The sequence below is a fragment of the Anabrus simplex genome, chromosome 5 (genome assembly GCF_040414725.1).
Source record: "Anabrus simplex isolate iqAnaSimp1 chromosome 5, ASM4041472v1, whole genome shotgun sequence".
NCBI classification, from domain to species: Eukaryota; Metazoa; Arthropoda; class Insecta; order Orthoptera; family Tettigoniidae; genus Anabrus; species Anabrus simplex.
Genome location: NC_090269.1, coordinates 301786488 through 301800470, shown reverse-complemented (window position 1 = coordinate 301800470; position 13983 = coordinate 301786488). Strand labels below are relative to the sequence as shown.

Below are 13983 nucleotides of genomic sequence, written 5' to 3'. Positions count from 1 at the left end.
CGGTAGGCGATGTAGCCGGCGAGGTACCGAAATCCCTCTGCTGAACAATCAGGTGTCGCTGTAGATTGCGGTGAATCATTAACGGCACGGTTTTCTATCGCAACGATACTGTACTATGAACACATAAATTTCACTCCAGCTACTATTACACTGTTTACGCAACTAACGAAAAGAAAATAAGTGCACCTCACTGCACGAAACACAGCAACTTAAGAGAGATCTCACAGAAACGAACTACGACACACATACTACGCAAAATACAGCAGGCCACTATATAAACCAACAGCAATATACGGAAAAAAATTACGTATAGTTATTATGTGGAAATCCTTTCTTTGTAAGACAGACATATATAAACAACGAAATGAGATACACGTGCGGTTGTATGCTACACAGTCGCGGTGCTCCTGTGATGACGTCACGCGCAGGACGAGGAAAAACTAACTTCTACTGCGCAACCAATCTGGGCCACCCGTGGCGAATTCGAAACCGCTAAAAACCACCCGTACGGGTCATATAAGATGAAGGCACATACACTGACAAAGTTTCGGCATATTTCGCATTTATCGCAAATGCTAAAAATCACAAACTCTAACAATCGCCAGTGTGTTTCTTGCATTGTCAGCCAAAATGAATTACTGTCAGCATAACGGAGCTTCAATATAAGTCAAATTGATTGATTGATTGATGAAATCAGGTCAAAAGAAAGGAAACAATTTTGAATTATCCATAAATGCGTGAATGTGCTCATGTGCTCCTGAGAGCCCACCGCCACTGCTTATATTGTACCATCATGTACTTAATTACAGCATTAATTACTGATTAACTGTTACACCTTACATTATGCTTGCCATAACCACAGACAAGAAGTGAATATTCACAAATAGAGTATGGTACAAAACAGAAAAGATAGTGTTCACAAAATGAACAGCCCCATAAAATCTCAAAATGAAAATATTCCTAGAATAGTAAAGAAGTGCACATATCCAAGATTTGACTGATAAAATAAGAAAAAGGCAGTAAGAAACCTTCATACCAGCAAGATATTAGACCTCAGAATGATACACCACGATCACAGTGTACTTACATGATCCGTCAAATAAATCCACAAAATCATCAACATTGAAGACAAAAGAAACAACACAGAGGTAATTTATCATCAAGAAGAAGCAAATGAATAAATTGGGAAAGGCACTCTCAGTACAATGGCCTCAGCTACCATGTGCAGACATTTCAATTTGACGCCATCTGGCTGTCTACTCACCAATTTCAACATTCTTTACTCTAGGCCTACTAGATGGTAGACCAAGTAAATCAAAACCCTCTTGGGCGTGTATGGGTGAGATTTAATTAATTTTGTCGGGTAAAGACCAAATGTGTCACCAGAGATCTTTAACATGCCAACATCCTACAACGAGGAGTGTTGAATGGACTTTTCTGCCCTTCAAAAATCTAACTACTTCTGCCAGGTTTGAGCTGGCTATCTTTGGATCCAGAGACCAACACAACCACTGATCCACAGAGGCAGCTATTCTGGTGCTAGCATCCCAACACCTGGCCAGCAGGTCCTGAATCCACTGCATAAGAAGGTGCCGAGGAAAACATATGAGTCGCTGAGAGCCAACTCAGTATAATTCAGGAAATGTTAGCTTTTGAGGTATACCATTCAGTGCACTCTCAGTGCATGGAAATTTGTTGTGGAGAAGTTATATAATGATAAATCCCATAGGAGGCGCTTGAGATCACTAGATGCATTCTTTCTCTCACTCCAGAGTGGAGTGCGTTTGTGGGAATAGTGGTAGAAGTCAAGCGGCAAGGCCATGTGGTCATGTTGTTGTGTTGTCTTAAATGTTTATTTATGCTCTAAAATCAAAAGGTCCCTGCAACTGTGCTGGTAAGTATTAACATTGTTTCATTTCTTCAGAATTGTAATATCCGGATCTTATTAAAGCAGATATTGTCTTTGTAAGGTAAATTTGCTGATTTGGATAAAAATCATAAAGGATTGAAGAAATGAAATCCAAGTGGTTGACCATGTTATCAGGGCACTCCTATCTGCCAAAAAATTGGATTTCGGAGTTAATGAGACAAAATCAGGAACTGTTCAAATCCCCCCCTGATGATTGGTGTAATGTCATTCAAAGGCAAGGAGAAAATAACCCTTTACCATTTTTAGAATGGCCCTTAATGAGGTTGTCTCACCAAAGGATCTAGAGAAAGTGTAACATTTAGAAAGAAGACGACGCAAAATCAAAATTTCAACTGGCTTCATGTTTGATAGTTTTGTTACCAGAAATACTGTCCATCTCATTTTTATACAAGCAATCCTTTTAAAAGCTTTGGATATTACAACTTCACATCATGCTCGTGGTCGTCCTTGCTTGTGTAGTGTTCAGCTCGTCCCTCTCAACAATGCTGGACAACCTGTCACCAAGGCAAAAAGAAGAAAAAGAGAGACATGATGACCCTTCTCCCACACATCCCTCTGGTCCACCATACTTTCTTCATCAAACTGACAATTGCAAGTCTGTCTGTAGAATACGGACCTCTGTCAACCCTTTAGCAGAGGAAGATGATGTACTCCAGACAGTAAAATCGAGTAAACTGACATGCTCCATCATAAAGCCAGTTTAAATTTCAACATGATAAGAAGTTCATTTTAAGAAACTTTGACATTTGGATAAACAATTTATTTATAATCCATGGGTGGACATACTTTTGAACTACTAGACCAGACTGAGTAGGTAGCAGTCTAACATTTAACAACAACAGTGCAATTATTTTAACACAATCCTTAAGAGAGAGATACGTAACAGGAGCCTTAAGTGCAATGTCACATTTACTGCAACATTACGTTTCATTTAAATTTACTTTACAAATAAATTATGATATTGAAGGTTAAAAACAGCATATTCCTTCTCTTGTATTTAGCTTCACCAAAACATTTATAAGAAGAGTGGTACAACTCTTGATTTATACCACTTCACCTTTCAGTATGAGTAAACTGCTGAGAGGAAAGGGACTATAGAAAGCAATTTAAGGTACAAATAACTAAAAGGTCTTTAATAAACGTAATGTTATTATTTCATTTGCACATTTCATCAAATGAATCATCAATTATTGTAAAGCATGAATTTACATTTAACAAAGCGCAAACCCTTCAGTTCTCAGAATTGGGAAAAATTGACTTATACCACTTTGGCTCTCAGTGGCTCATATATTAATAGATTATAGCGAGCTGAAGGAGTCGGCACACAGCAGAAAGTGCCGGCGCATATTGCAGAGCTCCACGGATAGGATAGAGCTCTGCTGTGTACACACTACAGGTTTCCGGGAGAGGAAAAAGAAACCTGTTCTTGTCAACAACTAACACACAGCCTACTTCCTCTACTGCCCTAGAACCATCCATGTAAACAACTACTGAATCTGAATACCAGCCAACAACAGACAGTAAGAGCCTCCAGTAAATGGAGGGTTGTGTGTTCTCTTTCAGGCCATTGTGAAGATCTAGAATTATTTCAGGTAGTCATATTATCCATGGAGGTACCCTACTTGGTTGTCTGACAAGGAACCGAAGGTACATCAAACAATCTGTGACTGCCATCCAAGCGTATACACACCGGCTGTGTTGCTCCTAGATAAGCACCATACAGCCGAAGGTTTCATTTTGGAATACGCAGGGATAGCTTCTGTGAAGTGGCATCTGTTGCAAATTTGCAGGATAGAACAAAAGTATTTGTTGACACCTCAGGTGTAAAGGTGGCACATCAGATTCAGCAAGCAGGCTAACAAAGGGGCTTATACGGAATGCTCCCGTTGCCAACCTAACTCTGCTGTGATTGATGCTATTCAGTTTTGCAAGGCTGCTTTGCCTTGCTGATCTATATGCTGCACTGCCGTAGTCTAACCTGGATAAAATATGTGTCCTATAAAATCAAAGGAGCACAGTGCGGCCTGAATCCCCACTTCCGTAAGTAGTGCCTCTAAGAAACTTTAAAATATTCAGCTTCTTAGCGCACTTGGCTTTTAACTAGTGCACATGTGGCTCCCAAGCTAACTTACTATCGAATAGGAGCCCAAGAAATCAGTAAGTGTCAGCTACAGGAAGAGCAATATCCCTTAAATAAAGCTCAGGAAGGGAGTGAAGAGTACACTTCCGGCAGAAGTGTACAACAGAGGTCTTTGCGGTTGAAAAACGAAAACAATATTCTAAGGTCCACTGTTCCACTCTCCTAATAACTTGCTGCAATTGTCACTCTATGACTGCCATATTTTTCAAGCTATGATGCAGAGTAAGATCTTCTACATGTAACGATGGTATTACTGCTGAACTAGCAGCAGCGACAATACAGTTTGTGGCAGTCACAAATAGAGTGACACTGAGAACCAATTGGGACTGCATTTTCCTGAACATGATATTGTGAATATGCCCTCCCTACTTGGACACAGAATAGACGGAGAGACAAAAAATTTGCAATAAAAACCGGCAAGTACCTCGGAATCTCCATTGGTAGAGAATTGACAGGATGCCATATCACCATGTGGTATCACAGGCTTTTTCTAAGTGAATGAAAACAGCTATGAAATGCTGTTTTTAGAGAAAAGCATCCTGGGTAAAACTTTCAGGCATACCAAGTGGTCAGTGGTAGAGCGAGGTGCTCAAAAACCACATTGGTATTAAGGCAAAAATCCCTTTTTCTACAAACAACACACAAGTCAGCAATTCACCATCCTCTCAAATAGTTTACACAGACAGTTAGTAAGACAAATAGGTCTGTAACTTCCTGCATACTTTAGGATTTTTGTCGGGCTTGAGGAGAGGAATTACCATATAATCTCGAATACCACCCACCACCGAATAAGACCCACACCCTTATTTTGAAACAACAAAATTTAAAAAAAGTGAAGTCAAAATTATTTACAATCTTTACTAACACACATCAAATGTTTAGAAAATACAAATAAAAGTGCCTAAACAAACATTTCCAGAATGATATCCAATGAGTTCATTCATCATCATCATCATCAGCACCAACTTCAGAACTTTCATCAACATCACCTTCTCACAAAATGTCATCATCACTGCCATCCTTAGTATTAGAAATGCTACATTTCCTAAAGCTCCTCCATATGAGGTCCCCAGGGATACGATTCCATGCCATCAAAATCCACAAACACAGCAGCTGAACTTCTGGGTGCTGAATGCAACCAGTTGGCATCAGTGTGTGATTATCGGCTGCCATCCATTCTGTATAGAGCTGTTTCAAGGATGCTTTAAATGTACGGTTCACACAGACATCCAGTGGCTGTAGCATAGACTTCATCCTGCCCGGAATGACCGCTAGGTCGGCTTTCCCATCCTTGATATGTTTCTTCACAGCTTCTGTTGTGTGGCCAAGGTAACTGTCGAAAACAAGCAAGCTCTTTTGTCCCAGTAATGCACCAGGGCAACGTCCGGCTCCATGGCTAAATGGTTAGCGTGCTGGCCTTTGGTCACAGGGGTCCCAGGTTCAATTCCTGGCAGGGTCGGGAATTTTAACCTTAATTGGTTACTTTCGCCGGCTTGGGGGCTGGGTGTATGTGTCGTCTTCATCATCATTTCATCCTCATCATGACGCGCAGGTCGCCTACGTGTGTCAAATCAAAAGACCTGCACCTGGCAAACTGAACATGTCCTCGGACACTCCCGGCACTAAAAGCCATACGCCATTTCATTTCATACCAGGGCAACATTGCCAGATACACTTTACCCAGTCTTCTACAAGTGAACTGTCCATCCAGCCGGAGTTCTGAGATCTGACGATAACACCAGCGGGTAGATTTCTAGGAAGCGTCTTTTGCTTGAGAACAATGTACGGCGGCAATTTAGTTCTGTCGGTGAGAATACATAACATTACCATACACGGTTGTTTTTCATTACCACCTGTTCTAATGGTAACACTTTTCGCACCCTTAACATTCATAGTCCTGTCCACTGGCATTTCAAAGTAGACTGGCGTCTGATCTGCACTGCCAATTTGGGAAAGCAAGTATGCATTTTCCTTCCACAACCGAATTATGTGACGCTGAAACGACAATAACTTCTCATCGTGGGCACCAGGAAGACGTGTGAAATTAGGTACGCCTTCGTACGCTCAACCCATTTCTTTTATAAAAATTACAAACCCATCCTTGGCTTGCCTTAAACCCTTCCGATGAAAGTTCCTATGCAATCTCTAATTCCTTTAGCTGATGACACACCATATCTGAATTCCTGCCTTTCTGTCACATATTTATTAAGATTTTTTAAATTTCTGGAAACTGTACACTCAGTGTACAAAAAGCTCTACAATCACCACTACATGTTAATAGCAAATTTTTCTTCTTTCTCAATCGCGAATAACACGGCTCATCAATGTCGTATTTCCTACCGGTGGCACGATTTCCAATAATTTTGGCTTCCCGAACTACTTTGTTTCTCACTCGCAGTAAAATATCGCAAACGCTTTGTGGAATTCATGTTGATACTCCAAGAATGTGCGTGAGACTGACGCCAAGCGCAGAAGTAGCATATATTGAGAGCGGAGAGAGCATTGTTGCCAAGCCGCACCGGCGGTGATGCCCGATTTATGCGCATTCGGAAATATAAATTTCCCAAAATTTTACGCTCGTAAATAAAACATGCACCCAATTTTGGACAATTGAAATTGGAAGCGGTATTTTTGAAAAAACAGTGCGGGTGGTATTCGAGATCGTACAGTACTATTCCCTCTCGCCACTCTGATAGAAACTCACCCTCTAACTAGATTCAGTTGAACACTCCAAAGAGATACAAGAGGCTATCCTCGTTGAGGTATTTCAACATCTGGTTATGGACATTATCTGGTCTGGGAGACGGGTCCTGGCAAAGCGCCCTGGCACTACAGAATTCCCATTCCATAAAGGGCACGTTGTAGTCCTCTGAAGCTTGAGTGGCAAACTGAGATTATGACGTTTTGACTCCCACTTCACAGCAAGGAAATCATTATGGTAATTCCCGGTACTAGACACATCTGCAAAATGACTTACTAGATGGCTAGCAATCATGGGTTGGTCAGCGACAATTCTGCCTGCAATGGAATTTCCCAGTACTGAGGATGCTCCTTGTATTCCAGAAATATGTCGAAGTTTAGTCCACACTTGAGATGACGGTATACGTGACATCTAAGATGTCACATATTTTTCCCATGAAGATTTCTTACTCTGTCGAATAAGAACTCGTGCAGTTCACCCCCATTGGGAGTGTGCCTGAAAAGAGCTTCACCACCTCTGGATGAGGATATGAGTTTACATTTTACTGTTACAATTCCACTGTAACAGTGCCATAGTATAGACTTTTTTAGTTTATAAATGGCAAGATGCTGCTTAACCTACACTCACATCCCCATCTGAAGATGGATGTAAATGCCTTTAATAATAACATGTTTCAGCATTCAGCTGTGCAGGGACCTGCGTTGTCAGGCGGATACTGCATGGGTATTGGCTCTCACACCTGGCGCGATTTTTGGGGATACCATTGTTCTTTCGAGCGTAGTCACTCACGTAAGAGACCCATCCCCAGTGAGCACACACATATCAAGAATTTTGAATCGGTCAACAACTAATCCTTAAAGAGGGGGGGGCACCCTTTTAATGGCCTTCTATGACACTACAACAGGCAAGGATTTCCTATGGATGTATTCAGCCCCTCCCATCTACATGGGGTACAACACATGGTACCAAAGCCACAATCTTTTTCCACTCTTACGTTGCCCCTTTTAGTTGCCTCTAATGACAGGCAGGGGATACCATGGTTATATTCTTCATCTGTGTCCCCCACCCACAGGGGATAAAGTTTAAAGAAAATCTTCCTAGCACAATACAAAATTCACATATTGACACAGAGTGCCTAGATCCTACATCTGACCATCTAATAAAGAAGAAAAGACTACAAGGAATCTCATATTAGATAAACATTGGACTTTAGGTAAACTTCACAAGCGTAAGTTCACATCTACAATTCAACAGTTACTCTTGTGAGTCTCAGCATTACCTGGTCTAATAGTATGATGGTGTAAACATGACTCACCCTATTTATCCCCGAGAAAAGAATGTACAATTCCAAAAAAATACTTTGCTACACATTAATTCACAATCATCATAGGCACCCTTCCTACAATATAGAGAATTCCTGGGCTGTTATAAAATATATGAGATGGAGAAATTAATAAACACACAATAGAAAGGCTCAACAGCTGATCAAGGAAAATTTTCGGTCGGTTAGACAATCCCAAAAACTCCTCCCTAATAAGGAATTTAGACACTGACCAGGAACATTTTGTGTGATACCATACTCATGCAGATTTGAACCAAGCTATAGTGGATGACAAAACACACAATACAAGGCGGGTAAATTGCGAATAAAATGTTGATGACAGAAATAACACTAAGGACAACGAATAGCACTCTACCAACTCACATAATAGAATGACACTATCATGGTCAGAAACAAAAGAAGGGATTGACACATATTGGAGCTGTATGAAATGAAACCATTTCTTACCTATAAATAACAAACCACTATGAAGTCATCAAAGCACAACCCTTAACAATAAATAATTGACAGGGTTAATGAACAGATATTTAGAATCACTGAACAAAATGTGACACATTGACAAAATTTCATTGAACATCATAATGGCACCATAAGCAAAATAATACATAATACCTCGAGGATAATAAAAAAAAACACGGCTGACATTAATTACTACGCTTGAGTTTAACATATGTTGAAATGTCATTACATGTCTGATGATTAGAAACAAGATTTAAAAATTATAGAATAATTTACCACAACACATGATTGATGGTCAAGAAGTAACACTCAAAAACACTACTGTAAGACTTACCAAGGATGACAAATGATTCACTGCAGAATTATTAGAATGACTGCTAAAATACTTGGGAACTTCATGTTTAAAGTCACAGCCACACATAGATCACAAGTATGACAATTATCACACTCTTAAAATATGTAGTCTGGAAGATAACAAGAAGAAGGAGGAGGAGGAGGAGGAGGAGGAGGAGGAGGAGGAGAAGAAGAAGAAGAAGAAGAAGAAGAAGAAGAAGAAGAAGAATGTGACGTGAGAAAATTAAAGATAGATAAATGCGTGCAAATCTCAAAGTAAGTCGGCACTCTAACTCCTTCAACAGATACGTAAAACAGCTGGACGAGGGAGGGAGAACGCAGAGCATGAACTTCACCAAATCCAGTTCATGACATCACTTTGAAAAGCAACAAGTGATTGCACTTTCTTTCAAACATTAGAGGAAACAGATACACACAGAGATTTTTACCACTTAGAAAAAGAAAATGAACTTGAACGTGACACACGTAATATGATAACATAGTTTAAACACAATGTTAATTTGGTTAGCAGAAGGCTCACCATCAATGAAAAGTATACTTTCATAGCAAAATTTTAAAAAATTGGAATTGTGCCAAATGATTCCTTTCAATATAGTGAAAGTGAATATAGTCGAATAACAGCAGAAGATTTTGATTTTGGAGAAGTCGGAACCTGTGAATATGAGCCATATCATGAGCTCATATTTACAGATAGTGCATTAGAGGTACCCTTTGATGAGGAAGTAGAGTCAGTTCAGCTAGATTCAAAAGAAAAGTTATTCATGAATGAATTCCCATCATTATGTATAGTTGGACCTGGGAAACCAGATAAACCAGCTCATGAGAGCAAGGAACCACCACAGGAGCAGAAACCACAAAAGCCTCAAGTCTCAGAAGAAGTTGCTGGAGGTGAAGCAGTTGAAAAACCTCAGGTATCTGAAGAAGTTACTTTCATACTTTCATAGCAAAATATATAAAAATTTGAATTGTGCCAAACAACTCACCTACAACTCATTAGCCATAATCAAAACAACCTTCTGGTTCAGAATAGTTATAACAGACATCTCAAAAATCGTTATTCTATCAACTCTTGTTGTATCATGCAGAACAATATGAAAAGGGAAATACCGACAGAGATTAGTGAGGACTCGGTGCCAGATTAAGGTATTTGGGGGCCCTGGGCTGTTAAAAAATGTGGGACCCCTTCTTCGTAAACAAGCCCCCCCCCCAGGCAGTGCCGGGGAAGGTACCTGGGTCTTCGGGGCTGGCAGTCATTATTGCTACCACTACACTAACGAGATCGGCAGTTTATTATTTACGACTCTGAGTATTCCATACAATGTGACTGAAGTTTAAAATACAGATTAGGATTCCCTTTCATTGTTTTTAAAACCATCTTCCTAATGCTCATGCTTTCCAATTCCGTAAAGACCTAATCTCTCTCAAAACAGCAGACTTAGATATTACACTATTCACTCACCTGTAGAAGATGTGGAAGATTCCAATTCACCAGTAATAGTCTCTTCAGTCGTCGATGCACTTGTAGACTTCCTGTCAAAAAATGTTGATATTTTTGGCAACTTTTCAATTTCTTTTAAATGTTGTTCTTTTAATTTACATTTTTTGGCACCACTAGGATATTTTCTATCCATTTTACAAGAACATTACAGTTGTAATTTACGAATGGTTTAATAATCAGAGGTGAACTGGAAGTTCTCTTCCTGATGCAAATATACAGTATAGCATGCACATTCCACCATGCTCTCCCTTTCCCCTCCCGGTCACTTCCTCGACCTCTTCCCCCTTTCCCCCTTTGCCCATATTTGCAAGCTGCCAGATTGATATTTTCATCAACAATAACCTTTACAATAATTACAGTTCGTAAGTAGTGAGGATTCGTGTCTCCGGACGATAATTGATTCTAGTAGTGATGGAATACTAACGCGGACAGCTGATAAGATGGAAGGAAGAGTGCGTGTTCGATATTTTGCAAGTGTAAATATTCATATACATGCACGGAGGTGGAGCAGCAGGCCTTCTTATACAATTTTAAGTTCGACCAAGGCCCAGGGCCCCTTGGCATGCGAAGCCCGGGGCTGCAGCCCGTTTAGCCCCACCCCTCCACCCCTTAATCCAGCCCTGAGTGAGGTACATACATATAATCATTACCATACCTGTAATTTTTATAGAACTGATTTTCTGTTAAAGGCTACAAGAACCTATCTCATTCAAGAGATCAAGTCCTACCAAAATGTATCATGCGTTAATATTATACACTTAAAAATAATTAACAAATTACATGAATGCAAGGACAACTAAAGTAATATGAATAGATGGACAACAGGATGAAAGATGCTGGACAACCCTGTCAAACATGTAACTTGGTGACACACTACTGAGTGAAACAATCAGGTTTCTTCAAATACCATTTATTAAACATAAAATTCCTTAAATTTTTCAAAAATTGATGTTAAAACATACATAGCTTAACTATATATGAAGGTAATCCAAAAAATAAGGTCTCCAAATTTTTTAAATATACATAGACCTACACCTATACATATTTCTACAATGGTTTACATGATTTTACAGCTTGAACATTTAGCTATTTTTCTACATAATCACCATTTCACTATTAATAATCTTGACTACGAAGGCTATTATTGGGTCCATATTGACTTAATCACAGTAAATATAGAGATGGATGATCTGCCTAGTCAACACAATGTGTTAATTTTTTTTTATATTTACCTTGACAACACGGTTTTATATCGTGAGAGTTATTACAGTATTATCTAAAGTATTAGATTTGTCATTCAATTCCAATATTATCAGGTTCTTTGGCTTTGGATATTTTGTGCCTTATTGTGTTTCTAACTTGAGAATATGCTCATATTGATGTATAGAGGACCATAGTATGAACTTGACTTGAAAAACATTTGTAATGAAAGTTTACATGAGTGCCCTGCCAATTGGCAGGACAATGCTGATGAACATGAACATGACGATGGGGATAAAAATTTACTTTAGTAGAAATCTACTCCTTCCTCAGTTGCATTGATATTCAAATAGCTCACTTTAACTTGTTGAAAACAATAAGCAACATTATAATATATCATGTATAGAATCAGGGTACAGTTATTATCTGACTCATGTTTCTTATGCCATAATGCATGAATTCTTGTATGACTTTTTTCACTTGTGCATGTTGTCTGTATTGTTTTCTTAGTATAGGTAAAGAATTTTGATGAGAGCCATAACACTTTTTTCGAAATAATAAAAATAAAATTAAACTGACATTAGTATAAATACTGTATATGTTCAAAAAATTCAGATAAAAGAAAGGAGAACAATTAAGTGATTATTTACATCTCAGATGTAAAAAAAAAAAAAAAATGCATGATGTTCCCTGCAATATCCATGTTAGTGAACTAGTGGTATAAAATATTTCCTATAATCCTGACCTATATCTAACCTGGTCTTGTATCAACACTGTGTTCTAATGTATTATTTGATTATTATTTGGATTTTCAAAAAGATTCATTCAAATATCTAATTCACAGGACAAAATTACTGCTCGACCAAAGACAGTTGTAATGCAACCAGAGGAACGTGAAGGAGGGGATCAAGTAGAAAGTGCTCCAGATGAAGCTGCAGAACCAGTAGTTTATGAAGAAAAAGAGCCTTCTAAACAGGAGGCTGAACAGCCAGCAGGAGCAAAGGAAGCTGAACCTGAACAAAAGGCTAGTGCTTTTGATATTAAGCAGTATTCAGATGATTCTTTTCAATATAGTGAAGGTGAATATAGTCGAATAACAGCAGAAGATTTTGATTTTGGAGAAGTCGGAACCTGTGAATATGAGCCATATCATGAGCTCATATTTACAGATAGTGCATTAGAGGTACCCTTTGATGAGGAAGTAGAGTCAGTTCAGCTAGATTCAAAAGAAAAGTTATTCATGAATGAATTCCCATCATTATGTATAGTTGGACCTGGGAAAGTAGATACACCAGCTGATGAGAGCAAGGAACCAACACAGGAACAGGAACCACAAGAGCCGCAAGTCTCAGAAGAAGTTGCTGGAGGTGAAGCAGTTGAAGAACCTCAGGTATCTGAAAAAGTTACTTTCATACTTTCATAGCAAAATATAAAAAAATTTGAATTGTGCCAAACGACTCACCTACAACTCATTAGCCATAATTAAAACAACCTGAAATACCAACAAAGATTAGTTAGGTACATATATACGACCAGTACAATACCTGTAATTTTTATAGAACTGATTTTCTGTTAAAGGCTACAAAAACCTATCTCGTTCAAGAGTTTAAGTGCACCAACTATGCTCTGCTACCAAAATGAAACATGTAATAATATTATAAACTTAAAAGATAATTAACAAAGTATATGAATGCAAGAACAACTAAAGAAATATGAACAGATGGACAACAGGATGAAAGATGCTGGACAACCCTGCCACACATGTAACTTGGTGATGCATTGCTGAGTAAAACAATCAGGTTTTTTAAAATACCATTTTTTAAACATATAAATTCCTTAATAGTTTTCATAAATTGATGTTAAAATGTACATAGCTTAACTATATATGAAGGTAATCCCAAAAATAAGGGGAAGGAGATTGCAGGCCAAGGGCTCTATTCAGGATCAGAATTCAGGACAGGTGTCTGTGCGAAATCGGTACGAGTCACTCCAGTTAGAACAACAGAGGGAAGATGAGGGACAGGGAACTGTTGCTGAGATGCGTGGAAGTAGGAGGAAGGGAAAAGGTAGGAAAGGGAAATGTAGAGTAGAGGATAGGAAAAGACAGGTGGAACAGGGTTATGGGAAGGAGAAAAGGGAGGAGGAAGTAGCTTCTGCAGCTATCAAGAAAGATAGGGCTGACCAGGAGGGGAGGGGATCAAATGAGGTGGGTAGGGTTGAGGCTCTGGTCATGGGGGATTCCATCGTTAGACACGTGGGGAAAGTGTGTGGAGGAAAGGGAACCAGGGTAGAATGTTATCCAGGAATTAGGTTGAGGCAGATGTTGAGGAAAGTAGAAGAGAGGGAGGAGGGGAAGGAG

At 39.1% G+C, this 13983-nt stretch overlaps 1 protein-coding gene across 6 annotated transcripts in view; it reads left to right on the top strand.

Annotated features, from left to right (window-relative positions):
• The first annotated feature begins 1151 nt into the window (after positions 1-1151).
• LOC136874506 (uro-adherence factor A) overlaps positions 1152-13983 on the top strand; it is a 177299-nt gene continuing 164467 nt past the window's right edge. For 5 of the 6 annotated variants that reach the window (XR_011018274.1, XM_068227632.1, XM_068227634.1 and 2 more), the window contains exons 1-2: positions 1152-1894; positions 12469-13014. Coding sequence is in view for 5 of the 6 variants with exons in the window: in XM_068227632.1 (XP_068083733.1) it covers positions 12502-13014 (513 nt within the window). In the remaining variant the exon portion in view is untranslated. Of the gene's footprint in view, positions 1895-12391; positions 13015-13983 lie in introns of those variants that run through there. The other variant, XM_068227633.1, reaches the window with a different exon arrangement.